Source organism: Oxyura jamaicensis, chromosome 4 (genome assembly GCF_011077185.1).
Source record: "Oxyura jamaicensis isolate SHBP4307 breed ruddy duck chromosome 4, BPBGC_Ojam_1.0, whole genome shotgun sequence".
NCBI classification, from domain to species: domain Eukaryota; kingdom Metazoa; phylum Chordata; class Aves; order Anseriformes; family Anatidae; genus Oxyura; species Oxyura jamaicensis.
In genome coordinates this window covers 54,504,069-54,519,569 of record NC_048896.1, presented here as the reverse complement: position 1 = coordinate 54,519,569, position 15,501 = coordinate 54,504,069, and the positions used below count along the sequence as shown (strand labels likewise).

The 15,501-nt window shown below is 41.6% G+C and overlaps 1 protein-coding gene across 9 annotated transcripts in view; it reads right to left on the bottom strand.

Moving 5' to 3' along the window:
- The window catches only part of ZNF827 (zinc finger protein 827), a 159,141-nt gene that overhangs the window by 76,846 nt on the left and 66,794 nt on the right, over positions 1 to 15,501 (bottom strand). For all 9 annotated transcript variants that reach the window (XR_004750140.1, XM_035323782.1, XM_035323776.1 and 6 more), the window contains one exon: positions 3,039 to 4,049. Coding sequence is in view for 8 of the 9 variants with exons in the window: in XM_035323782.1 (XP_035179673.1) it covers positions 3,039 to 4,049 (1,011 nt within the window). In the remaining variant the exon portion in view is untranslated. The remainder of the gene's footprint in view (positions 1 to 3,038; positions 4,050 to 15,501) is intronic.

Genomic DNA, 15,501 nt, shown 5'->3' with positions numbered 1-15,501 from the left:
TTTCCCCAGCCTCTGGTTATCACAAAAGATCCAGAAAAGAAACGTGTAACAAGCTTTCTATTACCCATTTTCCACACCATTAAAAATAAATCTGCAAACAAGACCAATCAATAGCAATTTAGCACTTTGCAAAATATGCAAAGAACTGGACTGAATGCCTGAGACTTCACCAGTAACAATGCCAATTAATGGCACACGGGATTTACATCAGCCCCCTCCAAACCTCAGCCACATTAGTACTTTACTACACTACACAAACCTTAACATAAGACAAAAAAGGGGGGTTCAGCATTCCTTCTTCTATATTGTTTTATGTCACACACTGTCAATTAATTGGAAAACTTGATTATACTGAGGACAGAATTGGCTGGTGTTTCCCCCTCAAAATTTCAGGAACAGAATTGCAAGCATTGCAGACAAAAAGTTATTACCAAACAAGTATTTTGTCAGTTAAAAAAAAAAAAAGGGCGGGGGGGGAGGAAGGGTCTACCACCCGCAGTCTTTCAGAAATGACATCAGAATTTTAACAGAGATTACAGACTTCCTTTAAGTTTGACCCAAAACACACGAGCCTTTAATAAAGATAGCAATATTAGCTATTTGATAGGAAAGTTAGCTTTTTCTGTGCCACTTCAGCAGAACCTGTGTAAGCAAGGATGAAGTCCATCCAGCCCAACTCACAGTATTAGAGATGATGATGTTCTGATAAGCCACAGCTCCAGCTTGCTGCCTGAATAACTCTGACCAAATAGCTCAACATGGTAGGCAAAGGAGCAGCGTGCATACTAGCCTCCACCTTTGCTGTTCCTTGCTTGTCAACATCTAATTAATCTCGCAGAGTATTGATCTTATAACCAAAGCTAGATGTTGCTGGTGGGTAAGTAAAACAGATTTGTAACAGCAAAGAAAACTCAACAATGCCTTAAATGTTCCACGTATGAGAGGGGAACAAAATACCTCTCAATCTGTGCCTACTGGGAAAAGATGTTTAACTCTCCGGGAACAAGCCAAAACCCCTATGTCCCCAGAAGCAATCAGACACACAATAACAGATACAACATTATTAAACTTTACTAGTTAAAGAAATATCATTTCTTTGCTTCTAGTGCCGTAAGGTTGAAGGTGTAAAAGGAATTGGGAATATGTGACATTTATTTTCATGGGAAATACAGATGCTCTGCTACACAGCTCAGTGCTACAGAAATTAAGTCTCCAATCAAAGGTCATTGCTTAGTGACTTTTTTTTTGCAGGCTGCGTTCCTCCACAGCCAAAGGAATCAAGGAGTTGGGCTTTCTACAACCAACGTTCATATATGCAAACCAACCGCTTGCTTTTTGTTTTCAGTTGGTTAATTATTTAAAAGGAAAAACTTAATTGTGTATCAGAAAACCGACTTGGAAGAACTTTTGTTATGAACATGACACTATAAAGTTTGCTCGGATGCCAACTGGCATTGGCCCAGTGCACATAAACTGAAAGGAAACACCCTTCCCCTTGGGATACTAGCCCCATATATTACAAAAAATGAATAGTTGTGCCTTGGTTACCAAGGACCTGAGGCGGTCGGCCCCTATTGTTATCCTTCAGCAGCACAGACCGCTTGGGCCCTCAGCAAAGAGAAGAGTTGCTAGGAATTTGCTGCATCAGAGCTAGTTTACAAAGTGCTGGTACTACCAGCACACACTCACACCCCACAGCATTCCCCCAGAACAAGCTGCACGGACAAATCCCACAGTCTGTTAGTCAAACACAGAACCTGGATTTTACTCCAACCATTTATTTTTTCCCTAGTAAGAACTTCTGATGTGAAGGGCTTTTTCTCCAGCAAGAAACAAACTACTAACTGCAAATAAATTTCAACCTTACTCCTTTCCTATCCATTGCTGCCCTTCCTGTGTGAAGGCCAATCTTCATCAGAAAGTTAACTAAATTAATGCCCACAGTCACACTGGTGTAGCCAATGTGGTTACTCCTAGTCCAACACAAAAGGGTCTTCTTTTGGTTTAGCTTCTATTACTCTGGAAAGGACTTAATCTAAACTAATGGAAACCTTATGTCAGACCCGTGCCAAGACTAGCTTGCCACTTCAGCTGCCTTGGCAAAACACATCGGCACACCGCTTGCAGAACACATGTAGCTCACAGTATCCCACAGAATGCCACTGCAGGGAGAACGCTGGTATCAACGCTTGAAGCCTGGATTTTCTACTAGAAATATGAATCAATGACGTGAACCTTTTATAAAAAGAGATTAAAGAATCTTGTTTTTCTTTATTTTGAAGACGGTTCATTTAAGTTTTCATGCATGGCCCACCAGTTCTTCAAAGCTTTTGTTACCAAGACTATTTCTTCTTATTCCCTATAAGCCTGAATCCTTGAATGCCAACAGCTGGAAGTGGTGGAGGGAAGGCCGTAGTGTAAAATGGTTCTTGTTGAGCTAAATTGGAGAAATGCAGTTCACTTTTTTTTTTTTTTTTCTAAATGACAAAGGATTGTAAAAGACCGAACATGTGAGATTTGTTCATGCTGCTGCAAAAAAATTTAATGAAAAGTGGCAACATAATAATATACTCTGGTAAATTAGGACAGGGTAGTAAGCGATTATACAAAAGTCCATTTGTGATAGAGACAGCAGGAGGGAGAATTCTCCCTTGTCCAGTATTTCAAAAGCACTAGTTTTGTATATGCTCACTGATACCGTGAGCTCCCTAACAGGGATTCTTTGATCTTCTCCATTAAATATTTTTGTGGACTTATTTTGAACTTGGTGAGGGGGGGACATGCCATTGAATGTAATACAAAAAATAAAATAAAAATTACTGAACTGTACCCTTAAATCTTTCAAAAATGGAAACATTTGTGACAGCTTGGTCCTTAACTGGTATTTTAGAAAGCTTTTCTACTGTTTCCCCAGAGTACCTAGTTCTTATTCTCATAATATGTGGAATCAAAACAAATCCAGACCCATTGAAGAGATGTTATGTAAGTGCATAGCAAAACACATGCACTCTACTCAGTTGCTCCAACTGCCTCCATACCTGTACTAGTGGGTTTGGATGCTCTTCCCTTAGGGACTGGCAGTAACAATAATTCCAAAGACTGTGGTGGAGTTGCTTTCTCTTGCTTCATCTCTGAAAGCTGCAGGGGATCCTCAGCAACCAGTGATTTCTTCTTCTCTGCCAACAGGGTGCCTGCAGCCCTCGCAGCAACCTCCTTGAGTAGGGCAGCTGAAGAGGTCATCGAAGCCAGAGAAAGGAAAGAACTAGCTGGAGGCGGGTGCTCCTGCCCAGGAGTCATGCTTCTTTCACTCACTTTCTTTGATAAAGCTGCTAACGTGGAGCTGGCTGACTGAGAACTAAAAGGTGAGGAAAAGGATTCAAATCTTATAGTATCTTCAGTCCTTGAAAGAGATTTGTCCTGCAGAACAGCATTGGCTGCAGCTTTCAGCTTCAGGATAGCTGAATCGGGGGACAAACCACAGGCGGCGGTGGAGTTTGGCAACCACTTCCCTTGATTCCATATAAAGTGGCTACCTGCATTGTATTGGTCACTTTGTTCCTGTTTCTCAGCTAGCTTTCTGGCAAGAACACTTAGCTGCTGGGCGTGATGAGCAGGTGGAGAGAAGGAGAGATTTGAGCCAAGATTTACAGGGGACTCAACTCTGCCATTGACGCTAACGGCAGCATCCAGCTTGAGGGAGCCAGCCTCCAACAGCCGCCTCAGGTTACTGCTCAGTGGCTTATTTGGACCTGGAGGTTCTTCTTCACACAGAGATGACACATCAGGAGAAAGGTGCTCTTTGCTCTGTAACGTGTCTCTTAGTGCCTCATTTTCAACGGTTCCTAACTCCGCTGTGTTGCTGCTAGGAGTTGCACTTCCCAAAGAAGTATCTGGGGAAGTGGACTGCTCCTGGATGCTGTCCTCAAGAGATAACTTAAAGTTCTCCTGGACTTCTCCATAGGATGCTTCTGAAGGAGTCTCTGAAGAATTTCCAAACCAGCGTTCCTCTTCACTGAGCTCACCTTCCACCTCTTCCTGTCTGGTACCATCTGTGTGGAACCAAGAAAAACAGTATTATTCCCAAATCTGTGCAAAGTAACTTCTTAGCATGGAGTATGCCTGGCCTCTGCGTGACCCTTCTGGATAGCCACCTAACATCCCCCTGAAGTGAATGGACTTGGCATCAGCCTGGACTGAGTGACCAGGAAAAAATTTTTTGACAATGAACAAGGGTTTCTTTGAAGACCAAATTAAGGAAGCCTGTCATCTTTCAGCCAACATTACTAAAACAATTAAAACTGCAACAATACAAGTATACCACACATACTAAATACCACCAGGGCACAACTCATATTTACTGATAATTATCTTGTTATCAGTACAGTCTGCACATACATCCTGCAAAGTATTACAAACTCTGTGGTATAAAGCAGGGGCTTAACAGGACCAGAAATAATTAGATACTTGAGTCTCAGTACAAAAAACCAGCAAGCATGCCTTTAAAAGCAGATCAGGTGTATAACTACTCAAAGGTGTTTCTTTCAGTGACTTTAAATCCCAGCCCAATCTTGCAGTGACCCCTAAACTATAAGACAATTTGTACCAATAATACACAGTTAATTGCTGAAATGACTAAGACATGAATGCAAACTAAGGGTCTCATCTCTTCACCTATTTAGGAGAGGAATATCATACACACAAAACTCATAGACACTGCTTGCTTTTCATTCGCTTCTCACTCTTCATTGAAATTTTAAAGACTATCATAAACTGAAGTTAGTTTAGCTGAAATTATAAAGAAAAAAATATGTATTGGTCTCAATGCAGTTAGTTACATTTTCTCTTTTGGGTAACTGTAATGCATCTCGTCTCTCCTCAGATCTTACTGGCAGTGTTTACAGTGCTATGACCCTGGATTGCTCTTCTTCCTGATAGTATTCAAGGTAATACAGACATGACCAAGACTTTTTTTATTTTTTTGCAGATCTTGTTGGCCAATCAGAACATAGTCAAGAACAACAGCAATGCTAGGATTAAATTCATGTTATTGTCTCTTGCCAGATACCTCTCACATTTCTTCTTTTAGACTCAATGTCCCTAGCTTCAAAAGAATCTTTGTACTCATAGCACAGCAAAACAAAAGGATTTAATAGAACCCTCCACTGACATTCTGGCAATAAGCCTGCATGATATGTACCGTACCTATGATCATGCATTATTCCCAGATTCCATATTTAATTCCAACAAATTACAAAGCTTGGAGAGAAGTTGATGAGTAAAATCTTAGATTTATGTTACTGCTTTGATCCAATGAATTTAAGAAGGAAAAATGTAGCCACTTGCTTAAGTGTAGAGATACCGACATACACTCTGAATATTACATAAAATACGAGGAATAGGGCCTCACAGTAAGTTCCTTTTACTCAAAACCCCTTGAAATTTTTTCACCAATATTTTAAGGTCTCACAATAAAACCACCCATTTCCTTAGATTAGTATTTTACACAGAAGCGGGTTAGCATCTTTCCTATTCAAAACAAATAATAGCAAAGCAAAACCCAAAGCACATATCTGAAATTATTCTGATACTATCCAATGTAGGATCACAGATGCAGCAGTGTTAACAATAGCAGGCCAATACCACGTACACTGAAATACAGCAGACGTGCTAACCAGTCAAGGCAGCACTTCTGCAGGTTGCAGAACTGCAGGTATTCCCATTTCATCCTGTGAACGCTGCAAAGTAACTTGAGGCGTGTCTTTACAGCTGGGTGCAGCCAGATGAGACCTGTCTGCTCATCCCACATGCAAGCAAATTCTGGACTGGAAGCCAAGAATTCTACACAGTTCCTGAGCCAGAGCCTGCCTGCATCCCACCACTTACATCCATGCATGTTTACATTTGTCTGGGTTAAAACATCCCCCCAAGTCCCTGGACCAAATCCTTCTCTCTCCCTGTCTCTGCTCCCTGCTCATAAACTGTGAGGGAGAATCATATTTCCCTTCACTCAGTCAACAAAAAATTACAGCTTGAGAGATACTTAATTGTATATAGCTACCAGAAGAAGCAGGTTTCTGTTTTAGAGAAACATCCAACTTACTAAAACTCCAAATTTCTCTGTTCCTGGACGTGTACCTCTATTCCTTAATACGTGTGTTTCCTAGTTGCAACCAGTCCTTTAAAAACAGTTCAAAAAATACCGTTCTTACAGATCTCATTCATTCTACTTGCACTGGAAATGAGCTCTTCCTTCTCACCTGTACCTGTTTTTACACTAACCATAAAAGCAATGTTGCACATATTTTTTTTGCTATCTATCCCTCCTCTCTATAGCTGATGCCTCAGGAAATACTCACAGTGCTTGAGGAACAGGACACTGGCAAATTGATTGTAAAGATGCCCTGCAACTATGACAGCAACTACGTCCCTGCTATGGCAGGGCTGAGATGCAGCTTTCTTAGGCAGTAGCACAACTACATAACACCTTGAAAAAGGTACTGAAGGCAGGGAGGACAGGAACACAGCTTGGATCACCTTTCTTTTTCCAGACGTGCATGTTGCTGGTTGGTCTTGCCTACATGAAGGGCAGCCACCAAACGATCATTGACAAGGAGCAGCAGCCACGAAGCTCTCCTTTTTAACTTAAAGGCTTGCTACCAAGCCCAGAACTTCCCTCCACGTTGGGTAACGCAGTGAGAGCTCCCCCTCCTGTTGCTCATCTACCTGTACCTACTCCAGCTCTCAAAACTTAGAGCAGTCTGTATAAAAAAGGGAAAAGTTTCCTCTGCAGCATCTCTATCCCAAAAGCCAGATTGATTTTTTTCCCCCCATACAGTTTCTTTCAGTACCTAGAAAGCAGACCTCTAACTGCTGACACAGTTCTAATTTTCCTCTTCTCAGTAATTCCCTCAGTTGCTGCGGTATCAAGTCCACTGTATTTTGAGGCTGTAAGGTTAATGCTGAAAAAGCCAGCATCAATGTCTTATCATCAGCTCAGTCAAGCCTCCTTTTAAACACTAGTGAATTGGTTTAGAAGCATAACTGCGAAGCCTGGCAATTTCATTTCTAAGCAAAGTTGCCATTCAAGGCCTTCAGGGCAGGACTTGAATTCACATACACTTGCGAGCCTGTGAGTTTGAACAAGCTTGAGAACTCCCAGGGAAGCCAGCCCAACCCATCAACTTTCATACGAGTTCAAGAAAAATAAAAGCTCCCCCCAGAACTCAGAGGGTTCCTGGGACACCAGACCACGTTTGTCTGAAATGGGGGCCAACCTCCATGCCTGTCAAGAAACTTTAGCTGACTTTCAGGTTTAGCTGACTTTCATGGCAGAAGACCTGCATGCCATGTTTTTTTCCTTTTGCAACACAGCTAAGGAGCTCCAGTGAGAAGTCCTTGAAAGGTTGGAGCAGACATGCAACACCACATTTAAGTTTCTTCTTTCTCCACCATAAACATACCAGGTTGTTATTACAGAATTACTTACAAATGTTCAGCTACAAACATTTCATTCCTATTTAAGACTGAAATGCTAAATGTGCATAAGAAACCACACGGAAATTGCAAAGCTGGAAAAGGTAACTTTGGAGTTAGGGGTACATTCTCACCGACGTCCTTTAGAACAGGACCGGGCTGGGAATCCCGCCAACATTTACCAAGTAACTGCTCATCAGATTGCCTCTTTTCAACATGATTCAAGAGTCAAAACCTGTCAGCACTTCTCTCTCCTGACTTCCATGGCAGTTTTGAAGGGAGAACCGCTTCCCAAACCATTTGTCACTGGCAGAGACTGGTGAAGTTATGGGTATCATGCATGCTTCGGGACAACCCCTCACACTGCACCCAGGAGCTGCGAACACGTACCTCCCACTCCTGCCAGCATCAACAGAAAGCACCAAAATCCTGTTGGACTGCTGATGTAGCCCAATATCAAGCAATCTCTGGCAAAGCCACAGATATGTGCAAAAGCACTCCTTGAAGAAGTGCCAGTTTCTTGCGCTCGCCCACTTGTCTGCTTGTTTTCAAATACGGAGAAGTTCTGTTTCCCCCTCAAGAGATCGGTTTGACAGACAAATCTTATTGATCCTAAACTATGCTATTTCGCTTTTGTGACCATCTGCTTTTTGACGTAGAGTGGTGATTAGAATTTGACCATGATATCAATAAAAATGTAAATATTAACTGCACAAACTACTTATCTCTGCAAACTGAAAAAGACAAACATGTTTGTTGATTTAATACTGAGCCACCCAACACAAATGCTGAAAGCTCTAACTCTACCTAATGTGCCACGTGCCCCTCATGAAATTGGCAAGTATGAGATGCTAAACAATTCCAGTTTGTATGGACCTGGAGTGAAGAAATATGAATGCAGCAGACCAGATGCAGGCTATGCAGCACAAGGGAAAAGTAAGGGTCTTCAAGTTATGGCGCTGAGCGAGAGATACGGGCAGCGAAAGCAAAAGCATGAAGAGCACCATGTGGACCACCAGAAATTATCTGAGAAATGGCCACAATTAGGGAACCTACCCCAAAGAGACTGAATTGGCATGTTAAGAGGGACGTAATTTCATTTTAATCATTCAGAGCAATGACTAAATTACAGAACTCCAAAATAGAATTAATGCTGCAAATCCATGCGCTATAGTGATATCATACATGCGGAAATAATAATTATCAGATTACAGAACAAAAATTAAAACAAGTATAAAAGAAGGCAGAAGTCAAGTCACTTCAAATAAATGCTCACAGGAAAACTGTTGATGAGATAAATTAGGTAAGATTGCCCTAACTTCAGCAGTTATGTTTCAAGAAAAGTCTGGGAATCTACAGGACCAGGATTCACGGTATTAGAAGACCTCGTTTTTATTACCTTGTGTCATGGTTTTGGCTGGGATAATTTTCTTCACAGAGGCTTGTATAATGTTGTGTTTTGGATTTTTGATGAGAATAGGGGTGATAATCCACGGCTGTTTCAGCTATTCAGCCAAGGACTTTGCTGCCTCTCGTGCTGCCCAGCCAGCGAGGAGGCACTGGGAGCCGGGAGGGGACACAGCCGGGACAGCTGGCCCAGGCTGCCCAGAGGGATGTCCCACACCATGTGGCATCGTGCTCAGCAACAGCAGCTGGGGTAGGGGAGGAGGAAGGGAGACGTTGGGAGTGACAGCGTTTGTCTTCCCAAGGAACCGTCACGCGTGATGAGCCCTGCTGGCCTGGAGGTGGCTGAACACCTCCTGCCGATGGGAAGCAGCGAGCGGATTCCTTGCTTTGCTTTGCTTCCATGTGCAGCTTTTGCTCTACCTAGTAAGCTTTCTTTATCTCAACCCCTGAGTTCTCACACTTTTATCTTTCAGATTCTCTCCCCCATCCCACCTGGGGAGAGCAAGCAAGCGGCTGGGTGGTGCTCAGCTGCCTGCCAGGGTTAAACTACAACATCTTGGCATCAAATATCTTGATCTATACAAAGATTTCAGCTATGATCATTCAAGTTTGCCTCAATCTAAATAAAATTACAATTGCATTTGTTGGCTATTTGGCAACCAAGTCATCTTCCTAGTTCGTTGCTCAACTCATTTCCTCTCTCTGATATTTTCTTGCCCCTGTAGCTTTTGTTTAGCCTAACTAATGCTAGATTGACCTAGAAGCATAAGCAGTAGTTTAACAGCATATCTTACTCCCTCTTCAATGACTACCATAAACCATTTTCTATATTACTTTATTCTAAACACTATTCCATAGCCTACTCAAAGAGGTAGGATTGAGTGATAGGTCTACACTGGGGAGCTGAGGAGCTCTGCAAAGACGCCTAAAGAATTTAAAAGGTCACATTAAACTTCAATGAAGCAGTAAGCCATCCGTAAGGAGTTCTGGGGAACCACAGACTGACTCAGGTGAGCAATCAGTTTAAAGCCAAGTAAATAGGCAGACAAATAAAAAATAAAGCCGAAACAATACCTGAGTGATCCAGAATTTGGCCTCGTGAATTCTCTCAAGAACAGCAAGAAAAGGGGGGCGAGTGAGGAGAAGCAGCAGCTGAGAACTGAGAAGGCATGGAGAACTGTAAAAGTAGTCACGGACATGGAAGAGGTGAGACGGGCTGTAAACTGTTGTGTTCCTATCCGGCCTCCAGGATGGCTGCAATTACCACCAGAACACATGAAATTACCATGTTCTACTCCCTCCTGTCTTGTTTCTTAGATCCCTCTAACAAGGATTAGGGCCCCAGGGCGTATTTGGCCCCAGGCCAAAATCCGCTGTTCTGGCAGCCCATTTCAGAATATGCTCTCTTCACAGGTGCTGTAACCAGATGCCATCATGACTGTTACCACCAGCATCGTATCCAAGTAAGTTTTGATGAGTTTCCCATCACACGATGGCAGCACATTCAGGAAGAGAATGCAGGTCCACCAAGTCTCTATTTTAGCTTGCAATACTCAGCCAACGTAAGCCCTTTAGAAGTGGAGTACATAAGGATGCTTGCTTCCTCCGGCCAAGCTGGGTAAGTACCTCTGGCACGGGAGCCTTGAAATTTGCCAGAAAGTGGCTACTAGTCACCCTGGGCAGAACAGTTTTAGTGGAATATGGAAAGTCAAAGCCATACCGGAGAAACTCCAGGATGAAATTAAGAGGAGAGGAACTTGAAGTCCTCACTGTAAACAAAATATTCAGCGAGAACCAGCAGTCACAGAAGTGTCATGGCAGAATTTAGTGCAGACCAGATGAAAGAATGAAGGAGCTAAAGGCTGAATACAGTAAATACCTTAGGTAAACCAGATATACTGTGTAAGCATATCATTTTAGCAACAGAAAAAAAAAAAAATAATAATTAGAAGAGATCACTCCCTAGTATCACATCACTTCCTAATAGGCATTGTCTCTGGCTGTCAGCTTCACATAAACCCTTGCTAATTTCACAACTAGGTCCTACTGAAAGCAACACTTACAGGCCTAAAAATGGCAGTCATATCTGGGGAGTCTATTTTGTGGTATTCTATATAAATCACTAGGTCCAGCTCCCCGCAAACTACTGTTTTTGTATTCAGACTGCCTTTTTAAGCATTTCAATTTGTGTATTTTTTTTTTTTTATTTCTTTGGGCTCAACAAATTTTGTGTTCCCTCACCCACCAGACTATGTCAATGTGTAGTCTGTAGGACTACTTCAGAGATGCTGGGCACACTGTGCCCTGACATCCCTGCCTCTAAAAAGCATTTACAGCTACATTTGATTAGACTATACATCCAGAGCAGTAGCACTGTTGATTTTTCCCATAGGGATGCTTGCAAGAAAATCATGATTTTAATAAAGACACAAAGGCCTGCCTTAACTCCTTTTATTACATCAACAGCAGCAAATAAAACTTAGAAGTCACAGTTACATAAACAGTCATGTGCTAGAGTGCCCTCGGTCCCCCATTTTCCCTTCATGATTTCTGTGACCTATAATAGGTAAGCAGCACAATAAGTCACTGTCCTCTTTCAACAGAATTTCTGGCTCGCTCGCTTATCAACGGGATGATTATTCAACTCTTGACCTCATCACAAAATGGTTTAGCAGTGTTGCTGGTGCTTGAACCAAATTTCTCTACTGCAGGCTGACCTAGAGAGCAGCACAGCTGCAAGAAGGAACTGCCAAAAAGCGATAACTCTCCTGTGTTGTCCTTCTCCCCTGTGTTTTAGATGTGTGAAAATACTCATGCAATTAGACAGGAAAAGAAGCCCTAGGTAGGACTCTGTATTTCATCTCCACATCTTCTAAAATAATGATTTTCCTAACTGGAGGGAAGGAGAAGAGGGGAAAAGAAAGGCACAGCCTTTAAAGACAGGACATATATCCTCTGCTTTTATCCCTAACTTAAAATGAGTTTAAAAAAATCCACTTGCGAGAAAATCCCAGAACATTTACCTAGCAATTCTCTAGCACTCCTTTTTTTTTTTTTTTTTTTTTTTTTCCAAAAAGAGGGCTCCAGGATGAACACGATTAGAGAAAGACGAGTTAATTACCTCGCAGTAACTGGGATTCTTCAAGATACTTTGCCCGTATGCACAAACAACTCTGAGTGTGCAGAAATACCATGCACCCAGGTTTCCCAACTGCTAGCCAACAGCTGAAAGTCAACATGCACGTACAACTTTCCTCTCTGAAACAGGATCCAGGTGTTATGAACTCCAAGGAAGAAGAGAGGCAGGATGGATTATGGAAAACGCTTATCACAGACAATATAAAAACTGACTTATTTCCTGTCCCTCAAAGGAGAAAAATTTGTCAAAGATGGGAAACAGACAGTGACCTTTTATTTTCAGGCTAGTGCTCCAGAGTAAGTATGTCAAATGGGTTTCATTATCTGCCAAAAGGATCCTTCTGTTACTAGCTGGATATTCATGAAAGAGGACAGAAATACATGGTTTCTCCTGAGGTGAACTATCAGTACTTAACAAAGGTTCTCTGGGCTCTTGACTAACCACAAGATAGGACGTTACAGGGACAGCAAGTCTGATCTCCCCTAAAACATCAAGTTCTTCAGAAGATTACTGCTAGTTCAATGGATGTTTGACACCTTGCGTCCAAGATTCACTGTTCTTCTGTTCTAGGCAAGAGGTTTTAGTTGCTAGCTGTAGGATCAGTGTTACAGGAGTGTTGTTTCCACTGGGATTCAGAGATTTAAACAAGTGAACAGCAACCTAACAACCATTAAGCTGACACAAGCTCACAACTGAAAGAGTGGTGGGCCTGTGCCCCCTCTTATATTTGCTCAGTTTTTTGACTGCTTGGTGAGCCAATTTCAACTCTGCCAAGAATTTGGAACAAAACTGATGTGAATGAGACAGGAATGGGAAAACAGGAATGCATTTGGTGGCCTGAGAGTACTTATACTAGCCAGGAATTTGAGCCACCTATCCCCTGAGGTCCTTTACGGTGCAAAACATATCATGCCTTGCCAATGAAAAACAACAGAGAATTCTCCCTCCCATCCCAAACCTCCACAATATACTACACCTCTCAGGGAGGACCTGGCCATTGTGGTCAGGATGGCCCCAGTGTGCAGTATCACGGAGGCTGCTTTAGAAGCTCTATCCAGGACATCTATGGCTGAGTTGCCCACCAAAGATTGTTCTGAGACTAATTAAAAACACTCCTCTTTAGAACTGGGTGGCAGAGTGTTCCTGAGAGAAGAAAAGCCCGAAAGACTATCTTGATAGCAAGGCCTAGTAATCAGCAACCCTGGAAAGTATGTGGGCAGAGGAGTATGTCTCACAGTGTTATACACGTATATCCATGATACATATATACATACTATACATATGCATATACCAATCTACATGTATTATTATACATACACTATATATGGCTCCTTACAATTTAAAATGACTTTGTTCTAGCTGGATTTTGCCCCTTTTTTGAAGCTCAGAGCCGAAGCACTCGAGGTGCATGCACAAAGCAGAATGGGACACACATGGCCGCAGAGGAGTGTTTTTGAAGACCATTTCTCAAGCAGTACCCCAAGGAAGAGCATCCTACTTAAAGAGCTTTCATTGACTTGACCAACACCTAGAACTCCTGAAGAGAAGGAGACAAAGACAATTGATTTTTATGAATGAGGTTTTTAGATGAAACAAATACTCCTGAAGTCAGCTTACTCTGCAAAGGCTTGTTTAGTAGCCCCAGGACAGATCCCTAAAGTACATAAAGTGTCAGTCTAACAACAGAAAATCATGTTCCTTACAAACCGTATTTTATGGTACCTATGTTCTTCTTGTAGCACTTTTATGGAGACTGAGCAAAATACCACAGCCAGCCTTATTGAAATGTTCTTCCACAGGCCCTCGTCAGCATCCTATAATAAGCTATAGTTGAGTGTGAGCACACCTCTCATAAAGCATGAAATTGCGATCATGCTGATTTATACACCACAGGAATATGGACAACCGAAAACCTGGAGTCTGTACATTAAAATATCAAATGAATACACCTCTTTCCTGATGAAAAAAGACAATATGATAAACTATTTGCTACAAAACTAAACACTTCTTCAGGCACCAGCTTCTCAGCCAGATTCAAAAGTCCCTTATCAGGAATTTCAGGGTTCCCTGGGTCTTTTAGAACCAGCTACGATATCTGATTAAGACTCTGACAGAGTATTATAAATGTGAGGACAAACTAAATATGCAGGAGATAAACTGTTATTCCCACAGCTCTATTTGAAATAGGAATCAGTTTTAATGACCTTTGATGGTTCAAGTGGTTCATGTGCTAGTCTATACCCAGAGACATTCCCTGTACCTGGAGTGGTAGTGATCATTTAACATCAGCACACACATTTACCACAGTGGGCTCATTTACATGGTAAGTTCAGCACAGTGATTACAAATTCTACTTTTTCATAGTTATAAGCAAGCTGAAAAATTCCTCACAATTCTTCCCAGTTAGCCAAAATTCACTTTGCTTGTTCATTTGTTTTGCTCTAGTTAGATGTCTATGACAATAGGCTGTCACACTGAGAAAGTATCAAATACCAAAAGGTAATAGGAATGCTGGCATCTCCAATATAAGAGTTAAACATTATTCTCAACACTTTGATTATCCTTAGCATATAAAGAGTTGAGGCCTACCTACCACGTCAGCCTGCCTCAGAAAGGACCAGAAATATTTTAAGATTTACCAATGTGGGCCTTTATTAGAAATGAAACCCCAAACAATTCTAGCAAACAATTTGGAAAAGATTTTTACGGTCTTAAGATCTCTAAACGCAGGAATTTAGTTTCCACTCTAAATCAAATTATTGTGGGGGACAATTACATGAATGCCAAATGGTCAGAATAGGAATCTGTATTTTAAAGATATCCTTGGATGAAAATGAACTCCATTAGAGAGAAGAGATTTTATTGCTTTGACAGGCCATTAATGAAGTCTTCTTTGAAGAACTGTTTACTGCATACAAAACTAGAACCTACCAGAGGCTTGGTTACTCATTTCCAAACACCTACATGTTTTGTAGTAGTCTGATTCGAGGGCATAGTCTTCTGTTCCATTTTTGAAGTAGAAGACACCAAAATCAAGATTTTATTTTTTATTTTTTCCTGACAAGATGTCAGGCTGCAGTTATCTCCGACTTAAAGAAGAAAAAGAGAGAGAAGGAGGGAAAACTATAGCCAGTGTAAACAATCACCATGAGCTCAAGCAGTGAAGTACCTCAGTATTCTCAATCCATCAGCATAACTTTTTGTTTGGGTGTTACGCAAGACAAGATCCATTCACTTGGACACTTCCGCTTGAGAAAATGGAAGGATCATACTACATTATTAAGATAGCTAAAAGAAAAGAAAAGAAAAAAAAAAAAAAGTAACAACCACCTCAGTTCTTTATACTCTTTGTCCCTTAAAGGCAATGGATTTCAAGAAAAGGGGTTAGCACACAGGAGTGATCACAATACTTGCCAAAAACTTGACCTCTGACCCTGAAAGCTTTTCGCTTGGAAATAGAGGAATTGTATACATTTCCACAG